Here is a 14,533-nt window from a genome sequence, read left to right on the forward strand (position 1 = left end):
ATAATTGGAAAGTCCCTGTGTGTCAACCTCTGTGCTTCGTGGCAAGGTAGACTAGCAAACATGCCCAACCTTTACTCACATTCGAGAAAACACTCCCAACAAGATTGCTTGCTCCAAAATCGAAGAGGCACCGCCCTCCGAATCTCGAGAGCCAGACTCCCAACATGATTACTTTCTCAAAAATCGAAGAGACACTGCTCCCCGAATCTTCGAGAGCCAGACCCCCAGCATGATTGCTTTCTCAAAAATCGATGAGGCATCGTTCTCCGAATCAATCGAAGAGGCGCTCGCTTTCTCAAAAGCTGGGCTGCTCAGAGACCACGAGGGCCGATCTCAGAAATCGAAGAGGCACCTACTTTTCTAGCCTTGTCAGCACCTGTCACACGCACACTCAGCTTTGCAGAAATTATGGGCATTCTGTCGAAGACTTCTGGTGAAGTAGAAAGCGCATGAATCTTACTGTTCAATCACTCACTTCCCACACGCAACAATAGCTCATGGGTACCACAGATAACTTTGCCAAAGTTCTCTGCCAAAGTTGAGCACGTGAAGCTTGCAGCTCCCACTACATCGCTCTGACCAAGAAAGGTAAAAGAATAGCAAAGAAACAGCACTAACAAAGTTTAGACACATAAATTTTGAAGGTCTAGCTACCATATTATTACCCACAAGAGTAAAGGAACAGTACCACTACTGGATAATTGGAAAGTCCCTGTGTGTCAACCCTGTGCTTCGTGGCAAGGTAGACTAGCAAACATGCCCAACCTTTACTCACATTCGAGAAAACACTCCCAACAAGATTATTTGCTCCAAAATCGAAGAGGCACCGTCCTCCGAATCTCGAGAGCCAGACTCCCAACATGACTACTTTCTCAAAAGCGAAGATAGGGTAAAAGAACAGTACCATTGCTGGATAATTGGAAAGTCCCTGTGTGTCAACCTTTGTGCTTCGTGGCAAGGTAGACTAGCAAACATGCCCAACCTTTACTCACATTCGAGACAACACTCCCAACAGGATTGCTTGCTCCAAAATCGAAGAGGCACCGCCCTCCGAATCTCGAGAGCCAGACTCCCAACATGATTACTTCCTCAAAAATCGAAGAGACACTGCTATCCGAATCTCGAGAGCAAGACCCCCAGCATGATTGCTTTCTCAAAAATCGAAGAGGCATCGTTCTCCGAATCTCGAGAGCCAGATACCACAGACCACTTTTTCAAAGTGCTCTGACAGAGTTAAAACATGTGAAACTGGCAGCTCCCACTACCGTGCTATGACCAAGCAGGGTAAAGGAATAACATTACTACTTGTTGTTAGGGAGACTCCTATATATGTCGACCTCCATCCCCAACGGACAGGCAGACCTGCAAAAATGCTCAACCCTTCATCATATCTGAGAGGGCACTCCCAACGAAGCCTTTCGAAATATTCAGCTTTCTTTCCCCCCGATAATACCTCTGCAAACAAGCTATACTAGAGCAAGAATATCTCATATCATCAGGGTTAAAAGCAAGAGTATCCCATATCATGCTTTTTCCCTGTCTTTTCCTTTGGCCTTGTTTTTACCTGCAAGACAAGGAAAAAGAGAGCAATCAGTCAGCACTTGGAATCAAGCTTCCAGCCAGGAACTGACTGCTTGGAACCCCTTACCTGATTACTTACCTGGCATTGCTCTCGAGTACTCATCTTCAACATCTTATGTTTCCAGGGAAGATTCCGCATCTGCTTGAGGAACAGATAGGGCAAGTGCGAAGGATACAAGGAAGCATGTGGAGACAAGCGTAACAACACACGTGCCGATACATCCATTACTCTGTCAAAAGCAAAAGTATCCCATATCAGCAGGGTGGAACGTACTCTAGATTTGATGGACTTGTTTTGACCCTCAAATTCTTCAGTCGGCCTTATACTCTGGAGGAAACCAGAAAACCCTCCAGCTCAGTTCAAGAATAAGCCTGTGGAAAGTTACTTCTTCAAAAGCAAAAGTATCTCATATCATCTCTTCTCATTTTTCTTCTCTTTATCCTTCATGCTGCTGCAAGATGGGGAGAAGGTGAACAATCAGTCGGAGCTCTGATTGCTTACCTTGTCTGTCACCTCTTTCAGCAGACCCCCTAGCTCGACGACTTGGGGGACTCCTACTACATGGTTTGTATCGCGCTTGACCAATCCTGAAACTACAAGTAAGCTTCAAGTGAAATTGATACATTACCTTGTGCATCTCCACCAGTTAAAGATACCACCCCTGGATGGAGGAAGAGTACTTCCAGAGAAGATGCCACATCTACCTATGAGACAGATAAGGCAAGTCAAGACGACACCACACTCCGATACTTAGAAGTTTCGTGATTACGAGATCATTCTCCCACAATATTTCCTAATGTCATTTGTACTAAATCATTCACTTGTACTCACTAAAGGAGAGCTTGAACCTATGTACTTGTGTAAACCCTTCACAATTAATGAGAACTCTTCTATTCCGTGGACGTAGCCAATCTGGGTGAACCACGTACATCTTGTGTTTGCTTTCCTATCTCTATCCATTTATATACTTATCCACACTAATGACCGGAGCAATCTAGCGAAGATCACAAAAAGCGACCGTTTTCGCTACCTAGGATCTATCTTGCAAGAGAACGGAGAATTAGATGGAGATCTCAACCATAGAATACGAGCTGGATGGATGAAGTGTAAGAGTGCATCCGGCGTGTTGTGTGACCGTCGTAGGCCACTGAAGCTCAAGGGAAAATTTTATAGGACGGCAATAAGGCCAGCGATGTTGTATGGCACAGAATGTTGGGCGGTGAAGCATCAATACGTACACAAAATGGGTGTAGCGGAGATGAGGATGCTTCGTGGGATGTGTGGGCACACGAGAAAGGATAAGATTGGGAATGAGGATATCCGAGGTAAAGTAGGAGTAGCCGAAATTGTAGGAAAGATGAGAGAAAATCGGCTCCGGTGATTTGGACATGTGCAAAGAAGGCCGACTGACGCTCCGGTTCGAAGATGTGACTACGAGACAGAGGTTCAGGGCCGAAGGGGTAGAGGAAGACCTAGGAAAACTTTGGAAGAGACTCTAAGAAAAGACTTAGAGTACTTGGATCTAACGGAGGACATGACACAAAACTGAGCGCAATGGCGTTCTAGGATTCATATAGCCGACCCCACTTAGTGGGAAAAGGCTTTGTTGTTGTTGTTGTTGTTGGTGTGTGTCTGATTTTGAAAATGCTCGAGCTAATATGTTTACTTTTGTGTAGTTTGCCAAAGGACACCCAACCGAGCTTGCTGCTGAGGGAAAGAATGGAGCGCAGAAGCTAATGAACTTGGGTTTAGAATTCATTCCCATGGATCAAATTATCAAGGATGCTGTTGAGAGCCTAAAGAGCAAGGGATTTATTTCATAAATGAAACTGCAGGAATATGAAACTTATCAGGGATCAAGGTATGACTTGTACTAGTAGCTGAGTACGTGTAAAATGAATGGTTGTTTCAACTCCTTTAAATGGGGGTAAGGCTAGCCGACATTCACCTCTCCCAGACCCTGCGTAAAGCGGGAGCCTTGTGCACTGGGTACGACCTTTTTTTAGGTAGGAGAGCAATTTATATGAAACGAGTTCATTGCCATTATGGCGTTCTGGTCTAGTAATATATTGTCACGTGAAGAAAAACTTAAACATATCAGTGCATTGTTGGAGTGGAATGCTACGTGATATAACAATTATTCCATACGTTTTATATCCTTTTTATTTGGATTATTGTGATTGTTTTAAGTGAATTCAGTTCTCTTTTACTTAGTTTTGTGTTCTTTGGTTCGAGGAGTAAAGATGAAGAAACAAGAAAATGGAGGGATTTTGCAATTGAAATGAGTTTTGCTTCCTGGAAGCAGACACTGTCTGCGCAGATCAGCCAACTTGACGGAATAAACTGTACTTCTTCAGAAGGAACCAGCTGTTGAGCCTTATACCATTGCAAAGATATGGATGTTAGCTATCAGAGAAATTTTACGGGTGATTTCAAGTTTTCTAGACGATGCTATGAAGATTTTCGTACAGGACATCAGTCAGCCAAGTCTATGTGGAAATTGCAAAATCTGTTGGGTTTTTCAGTCATAATTCACTTGAAGCCCATTGCCCAAGAGAGCGTGTACAGATGACTTTAATCCTATTTCAATAGGGTCTGAGGTAAGTTACTTGGGAAGTTTACTCGCCACATCGTCAGTCATGCAATACAAATGAGGAAAAGATTGCACAAGACCGATAGGATTTTGACCAATATATGAAGCAGAGGTTGTAGGAAGTCGGAGGGACGTTTTGGAGAGAGATTTTCTGCAAGTTTGAAGAGGATAAGCAGCGGCCATCAGCCATCATTCTATCCTTCTACATCGTTTATAAGTTTTCCATGTTTCCTGGACTTTTCATTATGTTTTCATACTCTATGAATAACTAAACTCTTTTCTAGGGCTAGGATGATGCCCTAACATGAATGTTATGATTTTTAATGAGTATTTGATGGATATTTAATTTGTTGGATGAATTCTTATTCACTACAAGAACTGAATGCTTTATGTTCAAATTCTTTGACTGATGACGTTAGGGCTTTCCATATAGTAACTTGAAGATGGAATTGAGGCGTAACTGCAATATAATTCGAATTTGCTTCTTGTGAATAAGGGTTGTGAATAAGGGTTGTAAATTTATGCCCTAACCAGATAGACTGCATTTTAGGATATACGACCTTTGCCGTAATCGAAGAAAATCATATACTTAAGGAGAACTATGGTTTATAGTGCCTTAACTGCACTTAGATACATGAATTGTCTTCTAAGAGACAAAATATTCCATTGAATGCATTGAAACCTAAACTGGATTGTCATCTTTGTTGTATTTATAAACACAAGGATAATTCAAATATTAGGAGGTTGCATATACCTTTATAATTAACTGAATTCAGCAACAGATTCTGGTTTTATTTCTCATACGATGTCAAAACAGGAATCCAGAGTCCTTGACTCTACTTGTGTAGAATGTTGGTAATTTCCACTGATGGAACACTCCCTTGCCCTCAAAGATATGTGATATAACATGGGCGAAAGAATAAATAAACCGGACTAGTACCGGCCTTCTTGGTGTTATCATCATAGTAGCTTGCTATCTGCATAATTTGTTTTCGTGCATGTTAAGAATAGACCCTTACACCTCTTTGTGTTGTCCTGTTGTAGCTGGTCTGCAAGCGGCCTGCGTTGGTTGTGCCGGCTTTGCTGCATTTTCGGTGCTGATAGAGAAGTTTTTGGATAGACATGATTGAGTTTGAGCGCTTTGCCTGTGCTGCCCCAGTTTTGCAGACGCTCAAAATATGACAATTCAGCAGAAGTGCCCTGCGGTGATACGAATGGTTTTGCTTAGGTTCAACTTCAGCCCTTGTTATGGTTATTTATCCAAAATAATTTACGAAGGGATGTTCTAGCGAACATACAAATCCAATGATTTTGTGTTATGCATTCTCTCGACTACAGTTGAGATTTTTTGAGAATCTACACCGTATTTTTAGCGGTATGATCATTGATTTAGATTTGTAATTCAACAAACAAACACCCAAACGAAAGGATTAATTCCCGGTAGATTCGGATTTTGAGAAGAAGGTTTACGCTCTAAAGAAATGAGCTTGCTTGCTGGATAGGCATTCAGATTCACTCCTAAAGTTTTCGTTAATCCTTTCCCTCCACACAGTAAACTGCAGCATCAAGGTAAAATCTTGGTAAATCAAAGAATCTTAACTAGTCACCATAGATGGTTCGGATTGAATTTCATCGTCATAATTAAATAGATAAATGGTTTTGGATTAAATTGAATTTTTGCAATAAACAATGAAATTGATGAACATTTTGTTCTATAAGAAACAATGAAATTTCATCGTAATAATTAAATAGGCAAATAATTTTGGATATCAAAACCAGAAAACCAGTAAGGTCTCAATTAAAGAACATTAGTAGCTAGAAACTGAATATAATTTTTTTCAAAAAAATAATTGCCTAAGAGAACAGTGGCGCGAATGCCAAATACCCGTGACATAGTGCTTGCTTCTTATCCAGGATTGATTCGTAAGCCATCATGTTAATTTGTTTATATGAGATTCTGAGAAGATGTTGATAATGAATTTCACATTGATAGGACGAACTTTGCATGAACTTATAAGTAAGTTAGGCTACTTCCTCATATTGTCAATTGGTTGAACTCCAATTTCTTCATAAGTTTTACGTTCTAAAAAACAAATTTAGACTACTTGCCGACACTGCCACTATAGATTCACCCCTGAAATTTGTTGTTCCTTTCATCCAAGGAGAGCAAACAGCAGCATCAAGGAAAATCTTTTTGGTATTAAGAGCAAAGAATCTTGCATTAAGAAAGCAAACGGGAAAACAAAGGTCTCCACTGTCTATATAAACTAGCAAAGAAGAAAACCTATAGCACAACCTTCCTGCATTAGTTTCCTCTTCATGTATACTTTCCTACGCGGCTGACTTCTTCTTCTTCTTCTCCACTCTCAACCGATTTCTAAGTTTGTAACCCTGAAAATGGCTGACGCGCTCGTTTCCATGCTACTAGAGAAGTTGGCTACAACAACTTATGAGTACATAGAGGACGAGCTGACACTCATTCTAAATGTTAAGAAAGAAGTTGAAGAGTTCACTGGCAACCTGAAAGCTATTGAATCTATGCTTGAGGATGCAGAGCAAAGGCAAATGAAGGAGGCAAACGTGCAAAACTGGCTGGATAACCTGAAGGAAATATCATACCAGATGGTGGACGTGCTGGATGAGTGGAACACTGACATTCTGAGACAAGAAGTTGAGAAACAAGAAGGAGAAGGCACAACTCATATTACTCATCAGAGGAAGGTAAGTTTTGCTATCTTCGCTCGTTGTTTTTGTCTTGGCCAAGTCGGCAAGGTTATTATTCGTCGTGAAATTACTCTCAAGATAAAGGATCTAAATGAGCAGTTAGCTAGGATTTATAAGCAAAGAAAAATGTATAATTTTCAACTCACTGAAACAGTCATTCAAAAACAGCAAACTTCGTCTTTTGTCGATATGTCTGAAATATTTGGTCGAGAAAAGGAAAAGGATAGTTTGATAAGGAAGTTGGTGAGTGATGGTAGTGAAGAAGGGAAGGGGCTCCTCATCATCCCTATTGTAGGCATGAGAGGTATGGGAAAGACAACTTTGGCTCAGTTAGTCTATAATGATGCCAATGTTAAAGCTCATTTTCAAAAGAGAATATGGGTTTGTGTGTTAGAACCTTTCGATGAGACAAAGATTGCCAAAGAGATTAGTGGTGATGCCACCTCAAGTTCAACTGGGTTGGATCATGTCTTAGAATCTATGTCTCGATCCATTAAAGGGGTAAAGTTTCTTCTTGTGTTGGATGATGTGTGGACTGAAGACCGTAAAAAGTGGGATCAATTAAAGGTTCCATTGATGCAAAATGGGGCTGAGGGCAGTCGAATACTAGTAACCACCAGAAAACAAAATGTTGCCAGTATGATGGAAGCAACCTCTCACATGATCAATCTTGCAGAGTTGAGTGAACAAAATTGTTTGTCAATCTTCAATCACATGACATTTTCTAATAGAGAAATAGGCGAGTTTGAGGTGTTTGGAGAAATCAGCAGGGAGATTGTAAGAAAGTGTAAGGGTTTGCCACTTGTTGCAAAGACTTTAGGTAATATGATGCGTGATAAGAGGACAAGGAGTGAATGGTTGAAGGTTCTGAATAGTAAAATATGGGATTGGGAAGAAGTGGAGCAAGAAGTTTTCCAACCATTATTTCTAAGTTATTATGATTTGGCCCCGAGAAACAAATGTTGCCTTTTATATTGTGCTATTTTTCCAAAAGATTATGAGTTTAGTAGAGATGAGTTGATTAATCTTTGGATGGCACAAGATTATCTTAATTCTAGAGAGAATAAAGATAAAGGAAAAACTGGTCAAGCTGTTTTTGATAATTTAGTTGCTCGGTCTTTTTTTTCAAGATTTTAAGAAACACTACGACACTGATGCGATAATAGGTTGCAAAATGCATGACATTGTACATGACTTCGTGCAATTTATCACCAAGAAGGAATGTTTGAGTACCGAGGCAGAGGTTGCAAACCGTAAAATAGAGGTATTGGGCAGTAATCTTCGCCATCTGACCTTAACGTCTGTGGTTTATGATCAAGCTTTACTTTCTATCACTTCTCGGAATTGCAAAAATCTACGTACGCTCACAACAACTCACTCAAGTGTTGCTACGGTATATGCTAGTTTTATTTTACAAGTTAAATGTCTTAGGACGATAAGGTTGTCTGGAAATTCCATCAAAGAACTCCCAAAAGAGATTGGTGAATTGGTACATTTGAGGCATATTGATTTGTCCAGGAGTCTAAAGTTGGAGAAATTACCAGACACCATTTGTGGTTTATATAACTTGTATACCTTGGACCTTCGAAGATGCAAATCGCTAAATAAATTGCCTGATAACATGGGAAAGTTGATTAGCTTAAGGCATCTTTACGTTGGGGAGAGTGACTACTTGCCAAAAGGGATAGGGAGATTAACAAATTTGCAAACACTAGACGTCTGTCCTCTGTTTTCTGTTGACAACGACGAAGCATTTCAAGTTGGGGATTTGGGAACCGTGAACCAGCTCCACGGCAGTCTCCAAATAAGAATTTTGGGGAAGGTGAAAGATGGGAGTGAAGCACAACTGCGGGACAACAAGCAACTTTTTCATCTCCAACTTGATTTTGGTGAAGTGCGTGACAAGGCCGGAGAGAGCAGTGGACGAAATATGGATGTCTTAAGACCAATCTTTAGAGATTTATGGGTATTTTGGCTCGACCTGGCCGAATTGGTTGATGTCTTTAAAAAAGTTGCGATTCCTTACTCTGGAGGATAATTGTGTTTGTGAAATTTTGCCTCCTCTTGGGAAATTGCCGTTCCTTGAGGGTGCGTTTGGTACGCAGACGGGACGGAACGGAACGAAGGTGTAATTTTTGAAAAAGACATGGGGTATATTTGTCTTAAAATGGTAAAACATTGTGTTCCACAGACGTGGAACAAACCCGTTCCAGGGGGGAGGTGGGACGCAGAAACACCCAAAATCTGTCCCATGGAACAGCCCGTTCCACCCATTTTTGGCGCACCAAACGCGGGACGGAACGCCTCGTCCCGTTCCGTCCCGTCCCGTCCCACGTACCAAACACACCCTGAAGGACTCCACCTCGGGGCAATGTCGGGTGTAAGAAAGATTGGTGGTGAGTTTTTGGGAGTAGAAGATGATCACACATCTTCATTCAAATCATCCTTGTCAATATTATTCCCAAAATTGAAGCGACTCCACTTCAACATGTCGTCTTGGAAGGACTGGGGAGGCGTGAAAGGGTGGAACAAAGGGGATTCTGGAATTACTATCATGCCATGTCTTTCTTTCTTAGAAATAACCATGTGCTTTGGGCTAGAAACGCTGCCAGACTTCCTCTGCAAAATGCCACTGAAGAATCTTTCCATTTTTTACTGTCCAACACTTGCCAAACGTTGCAAAGAAGGCAGTGGAGAGGAGTGGCCTAAGATTTCTCACATCCCTAACGTAGAGATTTGTGCTAATGACGTTTAATCTTGGTGAGTTGCAGTGCTTTTATTATTTACTTCGTTTTGGATATGTACAAATGCAATTAATTTAAGGTGAAAAGTATAGAAAAATAATTATAATTATTTGTATTCCAAATTGCAGATAATAGTGCAGATGCCTAGGTCAAATAAACCTCCAAGCTGTTTGGTGCGGCGCTAGTTCCCTCCTCAAGAAACGACGACTATAAAAAATAAACTGTATTAATTCCAAAATCCCACTACCTTGAATGAGTTGTTAATTAAGGTAAGCTAGACAGTACTCTATATATATATATAGAGTGTAAAATAAGATTTTTGGAATGCTAATAAGAATTCTCTTCAACAAATTGTCACTCATTAGAGTTTTCTGCACTAATTTTGATAAATCCAAGTTATTTACGATATTATTTTTTAATTTTATTACAAGTGATATTACTAATATAAAAAATTAGGTATAAATATTAAAGAGAAGTCAAGCGTTTTAACTCGAGATAATGTGTGTACGTTATACACTCAATTTTCGATGTACATTATCTTTTTATTTGTAAATTCCATTTAGATTTTGTGCATGCAATCAGCTGAAGTAACTAAGGAGCACTCGACTGCTGAAAGCAAAGGGACACTGCAACCTGCAGGGAGGGAGGATGTCGAAGCAGGGTGAGGTCGTATGCGTTACCGGTGGAAGCGGCTGCATCGGATCCTGGCTCGTCCATCTCCTCCTCCACCGTGATTACACCGTCCACGCCACAGTCAAGGATCTCAGTAACTTCACCCTTGCTTTTCCCCTTATCTGCACAACTGCCACAGTTCCATTCATTCCATTCGCGTTCAGTTCAAAATTAATAACGCCGTTGTTTTGTTTGTTGCAGAGGACGATGGCGAGACGAAGCATCTAGAAGCGTTAGTAGAGGGGGCAGAGTCGCGCCTCCGTCTCTTCCAGATCGACCTCCTCGACTACAACTCCATACTCGCCGCCGTCAATGGTTGCTCCGGGGTCTTCCACCTCGCTTCTCCCTGCATCATCGATACAGTCCACGACCCCGAGGTTCCCGCCATAAAACAGTATCAAATTCCTTCTAATTTGATTATATCTGATTAATTATGCGAAATTATGCGTAAATTTGAAAACGTGGTGCTTTTTTTTTTGTTTATTCTGCAGAAGGAGCTCCTGGACCCGGCGATCAAAGGAACGCTTAATGTTCTGACGGCAGCGAAGCAGGCTGGGGTCAGCCGTGTGGTGCTGACGTCATCCTCATGCGCCATCACTCCGAGCCCAAGCTGGCCGTCCGATAAGGTCAAGGGCGAGGATTGCTGGACAGACATTGACTACTGCAAGCAGAAGGGAGTGAGTTACTCCAACGCCTAGTTGTGTTTTGAAAAACCGCGGTTTATATATGGTTTATTGTCTGTTTAATGTCCGCATTCAATTTTCTTATTGAAAGTTTGTAACTTTCGGTGCACGTTTCCCCTGCTTGTACTGTATCTTTCATCTTTTGATTATTAATTCTTTATTTTTAACTACTTGAAGTTTTCACAATTGGGGACTGTAACGCTGATTGTGTTTGGTGTTTGGCTAGTTGTGGTATCCATTATCGAAAACGCTGGCGGAGAAAGCTGCGTGGGAATTTGCCAAGGAGAAGGGGCTGGATGTCGTTGTGGTGAATCCGGGCGCGGTGATGGGCCCTGTTATCTCGCCCAGGCTCAATTCTAGCATGTTATTGCTCCTTCGCATTCTTGAGGGTACTTTTCTCTGCAAATTTGTATTAGAAAATCCTCTACGACTGCACCTAGAAGTAGATTATTGACTTTATTTATCCTCTAGCACTGCACTCTTAAGTTGTTTGAATATTCCACTAGCGGTTAATGTTCTCTTGCCTGATAGTATGCCATGTAATGTTGCGAAATTTGCACTCGAATCATAAATTTAGACGAAAGTTGATCTTTGATTGACAGTTTGTACGATGACATATCATCTCAATGGCAAGAGAACATTTCCCATTTATTATGTATGATGCTGTGGGTTGTTGATCAACTAAAAATGAGGTATTTTCTTTCTCTTAAGACATTTTTGCTAAAGAAAGATTGAGTTTGGTACCTCAGCACTTGGAAGATTTCTTCTTTCGTAACAGTCGAGATTGCTAATTGTTTTGCCGGTTAGTCCGTAAGCTTGAGAAGGTAGATTGTGTGAGCATGCGTATGTGTAATCATAAAGGAACTCCTCTACACCTCTTTTTTTAGCACATGTTTCTTTAAGTTCTAAGGATTTTCAATAAAGTTTGTTTTGGAGAGGACTGAGAAAAAGATGAGGCCCTAGAAAGTGGAAACAACGTATATATGGTTTTGAGTTGTTCGATCTTGGCTGCAGGCTGCACTGAAACATATGAGGACTTCTTTATGGGATCTGTGCATTTTAAAGATGTAGCTCTCGCACACATTTTAGTGTATGAGAACAAATCAGCGACCGGTAGGCACTTGTGTGTGGAAGCTATATCACGTTATGGTGACTTTGTGGCAAAGCTTGCTGAACTTTACCCTGAGTACAAGGTTCGCAGGTAAGTTTTGGTCCACAAAATGCATTTGCAAATGAAATTGTGTGCATATCTTATGTTTTAGATGTTTGGTTTCCTGATAAGTGAATGTTTCGTCCCTTGTCAGAAGCACAACTTAAAAATATACTATGTCTTGATTTTTTGAACCGAGGTTTCTTAGATGCACTGAACTCCTCTACAGCTGGAGGACCATGGTTTTTTCTTTCTTTTTTTCCGTCCATCATGTGTTATAGATATTTGAGACCAAATTAGCGAATTGAAATCTGATTTTTCCTATAAAAGAGTTTTCATGCGGGTATAGATTTGCATACATCATCTTTCTTTGGTCTGTTTAGAATCACTTCCAAATGTTGCTTTCCAAGTTTATCAACCGTTTGGTGCGTTCTGGCTTGCCTTGGAAGAATTTTGTAAATTTTTAGGTGGTGTGAGTGCCTGATTTTGAAAATGATCGAGCTAATATGTGTACGTTTGTGTAGTTTGCCAAAGGATACCCAACCCGGCTTGCTGAGGGAAAAGAACGGAGCCAAGAAGCTAATGAACTTGGGTTTAGAATTCATTCCCATGGATCAAATTATCAAGGATGGTGTTGAGAGCCTAAAGAGCAAGGGATTTATTTCATAAATAAAACTGCAGGGATATGAAACTTATCATGGATCTAGGTATGTATTGTACTAGTAGCGATGACATGTAGCCTGAATGGTTGTTTCAACTCCTTTGAATTTTCCTTTTTCTGTGAAGTAAATAATATTAATATGAGTGTACGATAAGTTTACCTTAAATTTCAGACTTTAATCGGGGAATATCAGTGCATTGTTGGACTGGAACGCTATGTGGTGGCTAACCAGTTCCACATAAGTCCTCCCACAGTCTACGTCAAATTCTTTGTGTAACGAGAGAATTTCTCTTAATTTTCACCGTACCGAAAGTTAAAAGGACTAATAGCAAGTAATTACGAACATGGCTAGTACTGTGGAAGCTAAAGCAGCAGCAACAGCTCCTCCATCTTCGGTGTTTGATATAATGCGCCACCTTGGCGGGGGACATGAGCAAAGTGGATTCCAATCTTCTCGAGAAAATCCTACCAGATTAAATGTACGGTCGAGCAGTTGAGGTGCGTACAGAAGAGTACCATAGGCAGAGATTTGAGTCCAGTTACTGATATGTTGTGGCGGAATTTGTACGTGGAGTTCGGTGCTTCAAGGGCTGTTCAGGCGGTCGAAAACACCAAGAAGTTATACCATGCCTACAGTCTTGTGGATAACGAGTTCAAAACTAATTTATTCCTTCAATACTTAATGCAAATATATTGTTCTATAAAAAATAAAAATAAAAAATTATACCATTTAACACAACATTAACCTGATTTACAACGTCGGTACTCTCCCTAGCCTTGACCGGGCAAAGAGGGCAGTCGTTAATTAAGTCTCACTGAAAGAATGTGTAAACCGTACAAGTTACTGGCCTTGAATATGGTGAAACTTTAAAAATTTGTTGGTGTTTATATCTCGTCATGGTCCTGCTATCTGCTCAACTGGTTTTCATGCACGTAAGATTATATTCTTACGAAACCTTAAACTTTGTTGGCGTTAATTAACTTCTTGTGTTGTTGTAGCTGGTCTGCAAGTAGCCTGTGTTGGTTGTGCCGGATTAGTTGCATTTCCGGTGCCGATAGAGAAGCTTTTGGATAGACATGGTTGAATTTTAGCGCTTTGGCTATGTTCTCCCAGTTTTATACGCTTAAGTTCTTTCATTTGCTTAATTTTTGGATTCTCTCACATGGGTTTTTATTTGTTTTCCTCATCATCCCTATTGTAGGGATGGGAGGTATGGGAAAGACAACTTTGGCTCAGTTAGTCTATAACGATGCCAATGTTAAAGCTCATTTTCAAAAGAGAATATGGGTTTGTGTGTCAGAACCTTTCGATGAGACAAAGATTGCCAAAGAGATTAGTGGTGATGCCACCTCAAGTTCAACTGGGTTGGATCTGTTGAATAAGAAGAGTATCTAAGATAACTCTAATGATCCCAAGAAGAAGAAAAATAGAGCACACTCTTAAAGAAAGCTCACAAAACAAACTAATTAGCAAAGCTTTTCTTATTTAGCTCTAGGCTTTGTTTTTCCTTGGATGATTTACAAGGCTTGGGGACTTGGGTATTTATAGCAAACCAAATGAAAGCTACTTAATTAAACTAAGATTATTTACTACCACACAAAACACATTAATTGCACCTAATTATTTGTTTTCACACACAACCTAACTTTGCCTAACTTTGCTTTGTTTTCACACACAACCTAACTTGCCTAACTTTGCAATTGTAAGCACTTACATCATCAAA

At 40.5% G+C, this 14,533-nt stretch overlaps 3 protein-coding genes and 1 pseudogene across 5 annotated transcripts in view; all 4 read left to right on the plus strand.

Moving 5' to 3' along the window:
- Positions 1-14,533, plus strand: part of LOC126589663 (cinnamoyl-CoA reductase 1-like) — a 44,659-nt pseudogene that overhangs the window by 6,920 nt on the left and 23,206 nt on the right.
- Positions 6,493-14,533, plus strand: part of LOC126589669 (putative disease resistance protein RGA4) — a 12,554-nt gene continuing 4,513 nt past the window's right edge. Inside the window, exons 1-2 of one of the 2 annotated variants that reach the window (XM_050255042.1) lie at positions 6,493-6,896; positions 8,066-8,142. In XM_050255042.1, the coding sequence (XP_050110999.1) occupies positions 6,573-6,896; positions 8,066-8,128 (387 nt within the window). In that variant the 5' untranslated portion in view covers positions 6,493-6,572 and the 3' untranslated portion in view covers positions 8,129-8,142. Of the gene's footprint in view, positions 6,897-8,065; positions 8,721-14,533 lie in introns of those variants that run through there. The other variant, XM_050255041.1, reaches the window with a different exon arrangement.
- Positions 10,212-14,533, plus strand: part of LOC126589662 (phenylacetaldehyde reductase-like) — a 26,554-nt gene continuing 22,232 nt past the window's right edge. The window contains exon 1 of the mRNA XM_050255033.1: positions 10,212-10,309. Coding sequence (XP_050110990.1) covers positions 10,292-10,309 — 18 coding nt within the window. The 5' untranslated portion in view covers positions 10,212-10,291. The remainder of the gene's footprint in view (positions 10,310-14,533) is intronic.
- Positions 10,268-14,533, plus strand: part of LOC126589661 (phenylacetaldehyde reductase-like) — a 26,498-nt gene continuing 22,232 nt past the window's right edge. For both annotated transcript variants that reach the window (XM_050255030.1, XM_050255031.1), the window contains exons 1-6: positions 10,268-10,409; positions 10,517-10,692; positions 10,807-10,992; positions 11,225-11,387; positions 12,013-12,199; positions 12,673-12,855. In XM_050255030.1, the coding sequence (XP_050110987.1) occupies positions 10,292-10,409; positions 10,517-10,692; positions 10,807-10,992; positions 11,225-11,387; positions 12,013-12,199; positions 12,673-12,817 (975 nt within the window). In that variant the 5' untranslated portion in view covers positions 10,268-10,291 and the 3' untranslated portion in view covers positions 12,818-12,855. The remainder of the gene's footprint in view (positions 10,410-10,516; positions 10,693-10,806; positions 10,993-11,224; positions 11,388-12,012; positions 12,200-12,672; positions 12,856-14,533) is intronic.

Source organism: Malus sylvestris, chromosome 11 (assembly GCF_916048215.2).
Source record: "Malus sylvestris chromosome 11, drMalSylv7.2, whole genome shotgun sequence".
In the NCBI taxonomy this organism is placed as follows: domain Eukaryota; kingdom Viridiplantae; phylum Streptophyta; class Magnoliopsida; order Rosales; family Rosaceae; genus Malus; species Malus sylvestris.